This window comes from Nannospalax galili, unplaced genomic scaffold (assembly GCF_000622305.1).
Source record: "Nannospalax galili isolate Female #2095 unplaced genomic scaffold, S.galili_v1.0 scaffold591, whole genome shotgun sequence".
In the NCBI taxonomy this organism is placed as follows: domain Eukaryota; kingdom Metazoa; phylum Chordata; class Mammalia; order Rodentia; family Spalacidae; genus Nannospalax; species Nannospalax galili.
In genome coordinates, this window is record NW_008330926.1 from 4582256 (window position 1) to 4595392 (window position 13137).

The following is a 13137-nucleotide window of genomic DNA, read 5'->3' on the forward strand; positions in this document are numbered from 1 at the left end:
CGGGACTTGTAGAACTACTTTTCCCGGCTTGCCCCACGCTGGGAGTAGGCGAGGGGTGGGGCGCGTGCCGTGCTCCCAGAGTCCGTAGGCCTGCCGGGAAGTGGAGTCCACTTCCTCCCCGGGATGCCTGACTACGGACATAGAGGAAACCAGTATACAAACTACGAGTCCCAGAAGGCTGCGCGCCGCAGGTCAGGGCTAGGTTGGGGCCGGGCCGCCGGGCTCGCGGAGGCGGCGGCAGCGGCGGCGGCTACGGCTGGAGGAGCCGGGTCGGGCCCGCGGCGGAGGCCGTGGCTGGAACTGGGAAGGTGGCGGGGAGGGACGCGGGAGGAAGATGGCGACGTCGGGGGCAAACGGGCCGGGCTCCGCTACGGCCTCAGCTTCCAATCCGCGCAAGTTTAGTGAGAAGATCGCACTGCAGAAGCAGCGTCAGGCCGAGGAGACGGCGGCCTTCGAGGAGGTGATGATGGACATCGGCTCCACTCGGGTAAGGGGCCGCGCCGGGGAGCCGGAGCTCAGTGGATCAGTTGCCGAACAGAGCGGAGAGGCGGGGCCGGGGCGGGAGCCGCCTCGCAGGAGGCGGAACGTGGCTAGGGTAGCCGGCGCTGCAGTCTGGAGTGGCGCGGTTTGAGGGCCGAGGGTCAGCAAGGCGAATTTTGCCGGGGAGACCGGAACACCAGAGAGACTGGGGCTGTGGGACAGATTGGTGGCCGTAGAGGGAGGATGGACCGCCGAAGCCCGGCGCAGGGGGTGGTTCTTGTGCATCCCTGGCCGGATCCCCTCAGGGACTCTAACTGAAGCATCCTTGATCTTGGATTATGGATTGGGAACATAGTCTGCTGGTCTTTAATCTGACCCTTTCTAGTTTGCGACCTTCTCCAATCTAGTCCCTGTGCTGTGTTGGGATACTCACGGCGTCTTGGTACCTAGGGGAAAGGGCCCCTCGAGTTGTTTGAGCGAGCAGTGCTGGGTATATTGGGGCAGGAAGTCCCCTCCTGCGTCCCGTCCCTTTGCTTCCTTTTTCAAATATTTCATGTGGTTTCCTGACGTGAATGAAGGTAAGGACCATTGCTCACAGAATGGTTCTTGGTGTTTTGTCCTGGCCTCCTTGGAGGAAAGATAGAGCTGTGAATCTTCAGATTGTGTAACGGACAAACTTACTGTTTGTCTGATGGTTTTCTTTCTAAGGCGATACCTCTGCTTTGTGGGTCAATTTCTGGAGTGCTTTCTAGGGTCTTATATGTATGAGAAATACTCATTCTTTGGAAGTTCCACAAAGAATTTTCAAATCTGTGCCAAGTTGCCTTGGAAGCCCCTCTGGCTTTCATTTCTGGCTTTTCAGGGCTGGAGGTCAGTGGGTACTGGGAGGAGGAGTTTGCCCATAAATAGTCAATTAAGACAAACAGAGACACAGTCTGAAAACAGTGAGGATCCAACAGTGATCTCTGATGGTGGAGAGCTGGAAGGAATTTTTGAGATGGTGGAACATAATACCTTGTTCAAAGTTCTTTTTTGCTGGTCTGTGGTTATATCTATGTTTGGCTATAACTGTATTTTTGTGTTTATCGCCCCTGACTCTTTGAGTCTTTTTGAGTGTGTTTTTCCCGTCTCAGTCTCTAGGGACCACGTGCCCTAGTTAGTGAGCGTTCCAGAAAGAAATTGGGGAGGCAGATCTGGGGTGTGTGTGTGGGGGGGGGAGATTGTGTGTACTTATATAACTTCATGGACCCACCATGACAATTATCTGTTGACTGCTCTTGTTAAGAGCATTTGATCATGGGGGGGTCAGAGACAGAAAGATAGGAGAGTCTGATTTCCAGTGGACACCTTGACATCTTCTGGACTGTTTCTGGCCAAGACATGGTATGCTCTTAGAGCTTGTGTATGCAAACAAAAGCTGTGAGAAACTCAAAGCTGGGGCTTCTATTACCTACTTAGAAACTTTTTTTTTTTTTTTTTTTTTTTTTTGGTCTTATTGAGACAGGGTCTCCTGTAGCCCCAGCTGGCCTGGAACTCACTATTTAGACCAGGCTGGCCTTGAACTTATAGAGATCTGCCTGCCTCTGCCTCCTGAGTGCTGGGATTAAAGGCATATGCCACCACACGCAACTTTAAATTTTTTTTTTTTTCTGTCTTTTTGAGACAGGGTCTTCTTGTAGCCCCAGCTGTCCTGGAACTCACTATGTAGACCAGGCTGGCCTTGAACTCACAGAGATCTGCCTGCCTCTGCCTCCCAAGTGCTGGGATTAAAGGTGTGTGCCACCACACCCGGCTTAAATTTTTTAAAATTAATTTTATGTGTATGAATGTTTGACCTGCATGTATAGAAGTGCACCACATGCATGCAGTATCCAGGGAGAACAGAAGAGGGTGTCATATCTCCTGGAACTGGAGTTTTGAATGGTTGTTAGCTGCCATGTGGGTTCTGGGAACTGAACTGGGGTCCTCTGCAAGAGTAGCCATTGCTCTTAGCTGCTAAGCCATCCCTTCAGCCCACACCCCCTTTTCTTTTGTTACTAATTTCTCTGCTATACAGCAAAATCTAGTGGACATACATGGCCAGAGCCTGGGGACATAAGAATCTTGAGCTTGAAGTGAAAGAGCCAGGGCCTAGGTTGTTACCTGGCTATCTGGAAGGGCTCAACTGAGGCAAATGTGGTCATGGGGGCCTAGACCATTGGATTAACAATAGGCTTAAAATGGTCCAGAAATTATCACTATTTACTGGAATCAAGCCAATCTGGAACAGAAAGCCAGATCTAATTGTCTTCTGTGCTGCATTGTGACTTTGGAAGCACTCAGAATTTACTCTTCCTCTCCTCTCCATGGCCTTGTCCTGGGTGTTTGGCTGGTAGCAGTGGTAGCTAGAAAATAGAGACATGATTTAGACAGACAGATAAAAGCTGTGGTTGACTGCAGGTTATTGTCTCACCTCTGTACATCTCCCTGAAGTGGAGAAGAGCCCTCCCCAAGCAGGAATGGGTACTGTGCCCTCTCCCTCCCCTGCCAATTCAGGCATCTTAGCATCCCATGGGAGAGTACTTGGTTTGAACACTGCTTTTCTATCAGAAGAGCCATTATTCTTTGGATTTTCTAGTTTGGAAGGTACAGGCTCTGTGCAGCCTTGTTCTGAAGCGGGACAAGTGACCCAGTCCAATGTGTGCTCTTCAGAGTGTAGGGGAAAGAAACTGGCAATAATGGATCTTTGACATCCACTTTTGCCTTCCTCTCATCTTCTGATTAGTCTGGACACATCTGGAAATGAAGGCAGAGGTGCCTAATAGGCAACTGTCCCTGTGACTTGTCTTAGGACACCAACAGAGACAGGCTTTACAGAATGTCTGTCAGGTAGTAGGGAGCTCATTGATGAGGAAGCCTGCAGAAGGGCTGGGGTGGATTGTTTGTCCATGTCTTGCTGACCTTTCCCCCAGCACTGGCAGATAATCTTAATCACAGCAGTGTATTCTGGTGACAGGAATGACAAAGATGGCCAAAGGGAACTGTGCTTGGGTCCTTCCTTAACATGCCTTTTTATCTTTTCTTTTTTCTTTTCCTTTTCTTATTTTATTTTATTTATTTATTTTTTTATGAGACAGGGTCTCCCTGTAGCCTAACTGGCCTGGAACTCTAGAACTCACTAAAGTAGATCAAGCTGGCTTTGAACTCAACAGAGATCCACCTGCCTTTGTATCTGTGTTGGGATTAAAGGTGTGCACCGATGCACCCAGTTCCCTTTTTTCTCTTATGTCTCAGTTACAGGCTCAAAAATTGCGACTGGCTTACACAAGGAGCTCTCATTATGGTGGTTCTCTGCCCAATGTTAACCAGATTGGCTGTGGCCTGGCCGAGTTCCAGGTGAGTGGACAGCAGCCAAGGAGGAGTAGAGGCTCTCAGGCTACTTCCCCTGCTGATTCACCTGTTCTTTTTGGCAGAGCCCCCTCCATTCACCTTTGGATTCATCTCGGAGCACTCGGCACCATGGGCTGGTGGAACGGGTACAGCGAGATCCCCGAAGAATGGTTTCCCCACTCCGCCGATACCCCCGCCACATATCCTTCACAGCTGATTTAAAGGGCCAAAGGGTAATGGGAAGGGGTTCTTCAGAGACTTGTGGTAGGAAGGGGCTTTGGGCTTTAAATGTTTGGTCTCAGCCTTCACCAGTTTTTTCTCTCTTTTTTGGTTTTGGTCTTTTTGAGACAGGGTCTCCCTGTAGCCCCAGCTGTCCTGAACTCACTATATAGACCGTGCTGGCCTTGAACTCACAGAGATCCACCTGCCCCTGCCTCCCGAGTGCTATTAAAGACATGGGCCACCATGCCTGGCCTTACCAGTTCTCTTTTACCCAGTCTCACTGAAAAGTGATTGCACCTGTGTGTCAGTGCCGGCTCTTTTGACGGAGAGTTGTTGCTCCTGAGGCTGTGCCCTCCTCACTAGCTGGTCCTGGATGGACTTACTTCTGCCCACTCTGCTGTATAGCAGGGCTCCCTGATCTGTCTCCAGGGAAAGATTTGGTCTCATCTCCCATTTCTGTTGTGTTCAGTCCTAGAGGCCTACCAGATTTGTCTCTTCTAGCCCAACTCAGGTATTGGCTTTAGTAGCCAGCTCTACTAGGCCTGGCTTGATTACTTTTAAAAAAAGAATGTATTTATTATTACCATTATTATTATTTTTGGTCTTTTTGAAGCAGGTCTCCCTGTAGCCCCAGCTGTCCTGGAACTCACTATGTAGACCGTGCTGGCCTTGAACTCACAGAGATCTGCCTGCCTCTGCCTCCCAAGTGCTGAGGCTACAGGCATGCACCACCACGCCTGGCTACTATTATTTATTTTATGTGTATGAGTGTGTTGCCTGCATGTGTGTAAGTGCAGTCATGTCATGCAATGCCTGCAGAGGTCAGAAGGCGATGATGGAGCCCCTGGAATGGACGGTTAGTCGCCATGTGGGTGCTGGGAATAGAACCTGGGTCCTTTGCAAGAGCAGTTAGTGCTCTTTAACAGCTGAGCCATCTCTCAAGCCCCTTGATTTCCTTTTTTTTTGAAGTGGTCTCAGTTTATAGTCCAAGTTGGCATGGAACTTGACATGTAGACCGGATTGGGCTCAAACTTTTGGCACCCTCCTGGCTCTGCCCCCTAAATGCTGTGATTACAGGTGTGGATCACCATGCTTGTCTTCTTTTTTTCAGTGCTAGACCTAGCAAGTTAGGCAGTCCTCTCCTCTGAGCTATAACTCCAGGGCTCTTCTCTTCTGCTCTTTGACCACTGTCGCCCCTTATAGATAAAGAGAAAGGTCTATCTTTCTTTGTTTTGTTTTGTTTTTGAGGTAGGGACTCACTCTGTAACCCATGCTGGCCTTGTATTCCTAGCAGTCCTCCTGCCTCCTGCCAGTTGCTAAGATTATAGTCATGATCACATTGTTTTGTTTTGTTTTGAGACAAAATCTCACCCTATAGTTCAGGCTGGCCTGGAACTCTCTATGTTAGTCCAAGCAGGCCTGAAGCTGAAAATCCTCATGCCTCGGCCTCCTAAATATTGGAATTACAGTATGAGCCACTGCATCTGGCTTCCATGTTTCTTGAAGCAACTGTCTGCTACCTCTCTTATTTTACCCTCATCTGGTTTCTGTCCTGTCCATTCCTTCCCTGCATTTTTTTCTTAACTATAGCTGTTCACGTTGATAGTTCTCCCTACAGTCCTGCCTACTTATCTCCTCCCCCAGAGTCCGGCTGGCGAAGGTGAGTCCAGAGCAGGTGGAGTCTCCCATCTGCCTGCTTTCTGACATGTCGTAGAGGGGCTGAGGCTGGGCTAGGATACTGGGCTGGTGTTTCAACAGTACCTCCTCTCATAATGGCAAGCTGGGAGGGTGGGGCAGCTGGGTAGGTGGTCAGAGTCCAGGCCTGGCCATGTTGACGTGAATGGCCAAGCCTCCCAGTTCAGTTAGCAGAACCAATGGAACTCTAGCCAAGCTGGGGTGCGTGTGTGTGTGTGTGTGTGTGTGTGTGTGTGTGTGTGTGTTTGTGTGTGTAGGGAATAACAGCAGGGTGGCAGGTGAAAATGGCTGCATTCTCTCAGAAGTGTATGGCAGGCGAAGTGCTGAACATTAGATCTTTAAACTGATCCTCTGGCCAACTCTGCCCCATACTCATATCCAGAAGACTTGCTAGGCTTCAGCATTTCCATTCACCTTGTCCTGGCAGAGCTGAGAAGTTTCTGGAGCCCTTAGATTGACTAGGAGAGGGGGCTCATGGATCACAGGCATCAGAAGAACTGGAAAGAAAGAGGCATGATCCTGGGTACCCAGGCCTCTCTCCCCCTGGCTGCTTCACATTTTCAACCCCCTTGCCTGTCTTGTCCATTACTAGCCTTCTTTCTCCTCATGACTTTGTTTTTCTGCCCTAGGACAATGCCCTGGGGCAATTTCCCAGCAGAAAAAGGGCAGTTGTTTCGACTGCCATCTGCACTTAACAGGTGATGGTCCTTGCCTTTTCAAGTCCACATCTCTTCTCTTCTGGGGGCCCTACTCCCTCATCCCCAGCCCTTTTCCAGCCCAGCTTGTATTTTCCACTGCTGGGCATCATTTGGGTACCTAGAGGACATGCTCTGCTACTCATCCCTGCTCCTCCAACAGGACGAGTTCTGACTCAGCTCTTCATACAAGTGTGATGAACCCCAACCCCCAAGACACTTATCCAGGTCCTACACCTCCCAGTGTCCTGCCCAGCCGCCGAGGAGGTAGGTGGTCCCAGGGAGTAGCTGTGGAGCTTTTCACTGAAGCAGGCGAGTTCTCTAACCAACCCCACTACATCCCTTGCAGGTTTTCTGGATGGTGAAATGGACTCCAAAGGTATGTATTCTTTACCACTTGTGGATAACAAATGCCAAAGGATTTCTGAGCTGGTGTTGGGGACTTTGTACAAGATCAGAGCAGGATTCTCTCTTGCCTGCCTCTGTTTCCTGTCCTGCCTTACTGGCTCCTTTTCCAGACTTCCTATCACCAGTCTTTCTCTTTTAAGTCCCTGCTATTGAGGAGAACTTGCTAGATGACAAGCATTTGCTGAAACCTTGGGATGCTAAAAAGGTAGGTAAGGGCCACTGGGTATCTTCCACTGTCCCTCTGCTCTCCTTTGTCTGTGTGGCAGCCCTTCCAGGGTTCCCACTGAGCTCTTTCTCCCACCCTTTTCCTTCTCCTCAGCTGTCCTCGTCTTCCTCCCGACCTCGATCCTGTGAAGTCCCTGGAATCAAGTAAGTGCCACTCTAAGACTGGCTGAGGAGATGGAGAGCGGGAAAAACAAAGAGCTATGGAAGACTGATTTTTGCCCTTGTCTGACCACCTACCCTTTACAACTCTTTCTTCTGTCCTTTCCCCTAGCATCTTTCCATCTCCTGACCAGCCTACCAATGTGCCTGTCCTCCCACTTGCCATGAACACTGGGGGCTCCCTACCTGACCTCACCAACCTGCACTTCCCCCCCCCACTGCCCACCCCCCTGGACCCTGAGGAGACGGCCTACCCCAGCCTGAGTGGGGGCAACAGTACCTCCAATTTGACTCACACCATGACCCATTTGGGCATCAGTGGAGGTCTGGGCTTGGGCCCTGGCTATGAGGCAACAGGTGAGTGGCTGGCATTGTCCTGACTGTGTGACCACCAGATGCTGCCTAGGTAGAAGGGTGAAGGGGAAGGAGACTTAATGTGGCATTTTGTGATTGCCCACCAGTCCACCAACCCTGCACCTCAATATCCCCTCATTGCAATCCTCAGCCTACAAGAATGGGTAGGTATGCTTTTCCTAAAGAAGATGGAAGGTAACCCCCAGGTGGGCAGTGCCAGTCTCATTGTGAGGGACAGAGTAGGGAGGGACACTGTGTCACCGTAGTCTGGTCACTGCTACCCATTCTGGGTGGAAAGGGACCTAGTTCCCAGTAGTAATGTTGGCATCTCTGGTTTTTTGTCTGTGCCTGCAGGACTTCACTCACCTCTCAGCCACCCATCCCTGCAGTCCTCTCTAAGCAATCCCAACCTCCAGGCTTCCCTGAGCAGTCCTCAGCCCCAGCTCCAGGGCTCCCACAGTCACCCCTCACTGCCTGCTTCCTCCTTGGCCCACCATGCACTGCCCACAACCTCTCTTGGCCACCCGTCACTCAGTGCCCCAGCCCTTTCCTCCTCTTCCTCTTCGTCCACTTCATCTCCTGCCCTGGGTGCCCCCCCTTACTCAGCTTCTACTCCTGGGGCCTCTCCCCGTCACCGCCGTGTGCCCCTCAGCCCCCTGAGTTTGCCTGTGGGCTCAGCCGACGCCAGAAGGTCCCAACCGCAGCTGCCCAAACAGTTTTCGCCAACAATGTCACCCACCTTGTCTTCCATCACTCAGGTATGCATGGCCACCTTCCCTACATTTCTGTCTCCCTTTGCCTCTGTACTTCCTGTGCCCCTTGTCTCATCTATCCCCTTCCATTCCTCTGTCCTCCCCCAACCCATTCTTTATCCATCTCATCCCCTCTTTGCTTAAGAGTATAAACCCTGGCATTAAGCTTTTTGATTTCACATCTTAGCTCTCCCTCTTGCTTCTTGTCTCCTTTTACAAGTTATTTAACTTCTGTGAGCCTCAGCAGTCTCATTTAGAAAACAAGCATAGCTTAAGCATCAAACACACTAACATACTGGTAGTACTGTAGTACTTAGCCTACCACAGGCACAAGTGTAGCTTTTCCTTTTGCCTTTCTTTGATCTTCTCTTTTCTTGCCAGTTCTCTTCCCCTACCACTTCTGTCCTGTCTCATCCCTCCCATTTTCTAGAATTCATAGAACCCAAGAAGCTCAGACCACAGAGCCCAGTCCTTCTACATTGTGCAGATGAACAAACTGGCGCCTGAAGGGAAAGTAACTTCCTAGGTTTACAAAACAAGTTATGAGCTGGTTGACAGCTTCTCATGTAGCTCAGGCTGGACTTGAACTCATTATGTAGTCAAGGTCAAGGCTGGCCTTGAACTTCTGATCCTCCTGTATCTACTTCCCAAGAGGTAGGATTATAGGTATGAACTACCATGCCCAGGTTCTTTTTTTTTCTTTTCAGACTTTCCTTCCTTCCCATCCTTTTTTTCTTTTTTTTTTTTTTTGGTCTTTTTGAGACAGGGTCTCCCTGTAGCCCCAGCTGTCCTGGAACTCACTATGTAGACCAGGCTGGACTTGAACTCACAGAGATCCGCCCGCCTCTGCCTCCTGAGTGCTGGGATTGAAGGTGTGCGCCACCACGCCCGGCTTCTTCTCTTTTTAAATCCTCTCTTCCCCTTTTGCTCATCCCAGTGCTCTTTTTTTTTTTTCCTCCTCGCCGCTGTCCTCTGTCCTCCATTACTATTCCCTGAATGTATGTTTCATGTTCCATCTTTACCTCTCCTGTAGGGAAGACTATCCATGCCAGTAAGCACTCTGTTCCCCAAGTGTGGAGTGAGGGCAGCTTGCCTCCTCCTCTCTTTCTTTCCTTCCTCTCCCATTCCCTCTGGCTCCTTCAAGGCTTAGGAATAGCAGCACTCATCCTAACTGGAACAATACCAGTCATTTGTGAGGTGTCACAAGTACTCAGTTACTAATAGTTAAGTACTGAGGTTTAGGAACAATTACTTTTGGAATGGATTCAGAATTAATCTCTTGTCAGCCTCACTTAGCACTTAGATTCTGCTATTCATATTTGTATAACTCCCACCAACCCCAGCAATGCCCATGGGAACATAGATTGTTGTCTTTTTTGGGGTGGTGAGGGGGAAAGGACTCATTTTTAGCCAGTCTGACCCAAATGTAAATTGCAATTCCTCCTGCCTCAACTCCTAAGTGCTGGGATTATATTGAAGGGTGAAGCATAGAGAGTGTGGGGAAAGGATCACACTGAAAGATAAGACTCCCTTTTTTCCTTGTTTTTTTTCAGGGCGTCCCCTTGGATACCAGTAAACTGCCTACTGACCAGCGGCTGCCCCCATACCCATACAGCCCCCCAAGTCTGGTTCTACCCACCCAGCAACCCACCCCAAAGTCTCTACAGCAGCCAGGGCTGCCCTCTCAGGCCTGCTTAGTGCAGCCCTCAGGAGGACAACCTCCAGGCAGGCAGCCACATTATGGGGCACTGTACCCACCTGGGTCCAGTGGGCATGGGCAGCAGCCTTACCACCGGCCAGTGAATGACTTCAGCCTGGGGAATGTGAGTACAGATTCCCAGCTCTGAAGCAGGGAGGGGCTGAGGGTGGGTCAGGTGCCTGAGTGGTTTCTGGTACATTTTGAATTGGGGGATATGGAGAGGGATCTCCCTTCCCCCCCAGGTAACATAGTATTGCTAGCTTGGGGCTCCTGTCTTCCTGTGTTTGACCCCTACTCCTGCCCCTCTGTTTCTGCTCAGCTTGCTCTTTGATGACTCCTGCCTTGACCCGTTCTCTTCCTGGCATGCACATGCTCTGGCCCAGCAGGTACGGTGCCCACACTTACTACGGGCCCCGTGCTCGCTTCTGTTGCTCTGCTTGCTGTCACCTCCCTCTGTCTTTGCCTTTCTTCCCTGGGGTGGATAGAACTTGCCAAGCATAGGGGACATGTGAGCAGAGCTAGGTAGGAGCAGGCACAAACACCCTGTTCTAAAGCCCACTTCCTCAAGGTCTGTCTGTATGTCCCTAGCTGGAGCAGTTCAACATGGAGAGCCCATCAGCCAGCCTGGGGCTGGATCCCTCTGGCTTTTCCGAAGGGCCTGGATTTTTAGGGGGTGAGGGATCAGTGGGTGGCCCCCAGGACCCTCACGTCCTCAACCACCAGAACTTGACCCACTGTTCCCGCCATGGCTCAGGACCTAACATCATCCTCACAGGTGAGGGGATGTGGATGGTAATAGAGATTGGAAGGAAGGAGTGCTGCCTTTACTGATATAGTAGGAAATTGAGGGGTTTGGAGAGATTTTGTGTGGCATGAGGTCTTCACCCATCTTTTCTATACACAGGAGACTCCTCCCCAGGTTTCTCTAAGGAGATTGCAGCAGCCCTGGCTGGAGTACCTGGCTTTGAGGTGTCAACAGCTGGGTTGGAGCTAGGGCTGGGGCTGGAAGATGAACTGCGCATGGAGCCACTGGGCCTGGAGGGACTAACCATGTTGAGTGACCCTTGTGCTCTGCTGCCGGACCCTGCTGTGGAGGATTCATTCCGTAGTGACCGGCTACAGTGAGAGGATCTCACCACCATCCTCCTCATGGCCCTATCCCTCGTCACTGTCCCTTTCCTTCCTTTTCCCTGGCCAGTAGAGACTCCATTCTCTGCCCCCCAGATCCTCTTTCTAACATGAATGAAGGATCCTAAAACTGAGAAAAGGCAAGGGGCTTGTCCTGGTGGCCCCTGAATGCTGTAGAACAGATGGGCCTGGGGGAACAGAAGGGAGGGCCTAACGCACTTGTAACTTTGAAGCCGTCTGTCTGGAGGTCAGAGCCTGTTGGAAAGCAGGGAGTAGAGAGGAATCCTGGAGGCAGGGCTTGTCTAGATGCCTAAAAGTGGGCAGTGCCAGCCCCTCCTTACCACTCTTCTCCTTGCAATGGAGGAGAGAGTCAGAGTGGATATTATTTTTTATTAAATATATTATATGTTAATAAAAAATCCTATCAAACTTTTTGGCATAGTTGGCTACTGTTTGGTATGTGGCTGGGGACCTAAAGAGGTTTTGGGCCATAACCTCTTTTATATTGCATGCTTTTGGTTTGTTTTTCAAGGCAGTTTATCTTATGTATTCCAGGCTGGCCTAGAAGGCATGCATGGTTGTCTGGCCTTCTTGCCGAGTTCTGGGATTACATGTGTGCCTGGCTCTGCTGGGCTCTTTTCATCCTTTCAGCACTATTGTGCTTTGTGGAAGGGCCTCCAGTCTCACATTTGTATCCCATATTGGACCTGTCCTAGGGGTGGTACAAGCTTCCATGGATGGCAGCAGGAAGTCACCTCATGTGCCCTCATGTTTGTCTAAGGCTCTGCTACAGCATCAGGGGATGGGGCACCCTGACTGGCCAGACAAGTTATTCTTCCTCAATCTGAGGCCTTGGGTGAGGAGATGGCTGTTGACTGAGGTCACAGGTCTTCTGTTCCTGGTAGAATGACCCCAGCTTTCCTGGGGGCTGCTGGCCCCAGCATTAAGGCTTCCAAAGACAGACAATTTAAGAACTCTGAACTCCAGGTAGGTCTAGCTGGCTCCCCTGGTCATTTAAGTTTAGAGAACCTGTGCAAGCCTCCAACCCCATGCTCTAGCTCTTAGGAAACTGTCACTCCTCACTGTCACTGGTGTCTGAACTCACCTCCTCCACCCCATTTATTTGAGTTTAACTCAACAGATCTTGGGAGACAACTGTATTCTGAAGAGGTTTGCTTTCTGTGTGGGTTTGCCAGCCTTTGGTGGTCTGGGCCTCTCTTTTCCTCACCTGGCTTGGTAAAAGGAGTGTCACTCCTCACTTATCCACCTCACTACTCGGCTTCATATCCTATACAGTCCTGGCCTCTCTTCCTCTTTTCAATGCTGTTGTCATTTCTAGAAACGAGAACTGAGAACTTCTGGCTCTAGCCTGGTTCTAAACGTGGAAGTGGGGGGGAGTCACCTGGATGTCCCAGGTCTAGGTCTTCCGGCCTTCACCATAACAGTCCCCACATCTGCCATAGGACCGAGGGCGGGACAGGAGCATCACTGGGCCGCCTGGGGTCAGTGTCTCGCCTTGGCAGGGTGGTGGGAATCCTCTTGGGTGCAGGGGGCCCTCCCAGCCGCCAGGGGTCGCGCTGCAGGCGGTCGGGCGCTGGGCGGGTAGGCAGGCCTTTGCCGGGGTCACGGCCACCGGCCGAGGTGCGGGGGGTGTGGGGGGAGAGTAGCTGCGGCGCCCGCGGCCTCGGGGTGGGGGGTGAGCGGAGAAAGCGGGGCGCGGAGGAGCGCGGGGCCCCAACACCGTGGGATCCGGGAGGCCCGTGCGTCCCGAACTAGCGGGCGGCAGCACAGTCCCCGCGTGGAGCATCGCAGCAGGAACGCTGGGACCGCCCAGATCTCCCTCCACGGCGCTCAGCGCCCGGGTGCCCTCGGCCGCCTCTTCCTTCACTCGCAGTCCAGGCGGGAGCGGCTCCCAAGTGGGGTGCGCCATGTCCGGAGCCGGGTAGCCCCG

The 13137-nt window shown here is 51.5% G+C and overlaps 1 protein-coding gene across 2 annotated transcripts; it reads left to right on the forward strand.

Moving 5' to 3' along the window:
• Window positions 1-334: 334 nt before the first annotated feature.
• On the forward strand, window positions 335-11587 carry Crtc2 (CREB regulated transcription coactivator 2). Of its 2 annotated transcripts, none has more exons than XM_008855224.3 (14): window positions 335-487; window positions 3754-3855; window positions 3933-4049; window positions 5670-5731; window positions 6396-6464; window positions 6625-6728; window positions 6811-6840; window positions 7010-7074; window positions 7189-7238; window positions 7366-7610; window positions 7962-8365; window positions 9913-10182; window positions 10647-10833; window positions 10963-11587. In XM_008855224.3, the coding sequence occupies exons 1-14, from the start codon at window positions 335-337 to the stop codon at window positions 11181-11183; spliced, it is 2079 nt and encodes a 692-aa protein (XP_008853446.1). In that variant the 3' UTR covers window positions 11184-11587. The 2 variants fall into 2 exon arrangements, with proteins under 2 accessions (XP_008853446.1, XP_029413341.1); XM_029557481.1 differs by lacking the exon at window positions 335-487 and adding an exon at window positions 639-1058 and having other exon boundaries at window positions 10963-11586.
• The last annotated feature ends 1550 nt before the right edge of the window (window positions 11588-13137 follow it).

Bases quoted from the DNA above. Each gene is read 5' to 3' on its own strand.
- Crtc2 (XM_008855224.3), top strand. From the start codon at position 335: ATGGCGACGTCGGGGGCAAACGGGCCGGGCTCCGCTACGGCCTCAGCT. The intron at 10,183-10,646 runs GTGAGTACAGAT...GTATGTCCCTAG, and splicing joins ATGACTTCAGCCTGGGGAAT to CTGGAGCAGTTCAACATGGA. The intron at 10,834-10,962 runs GTGAGGGGATGT...TTCTATACACAG, and splicing joins ACCTAACATCATCCTCACAG to GAGACTCCTCCCCAGGTTTC.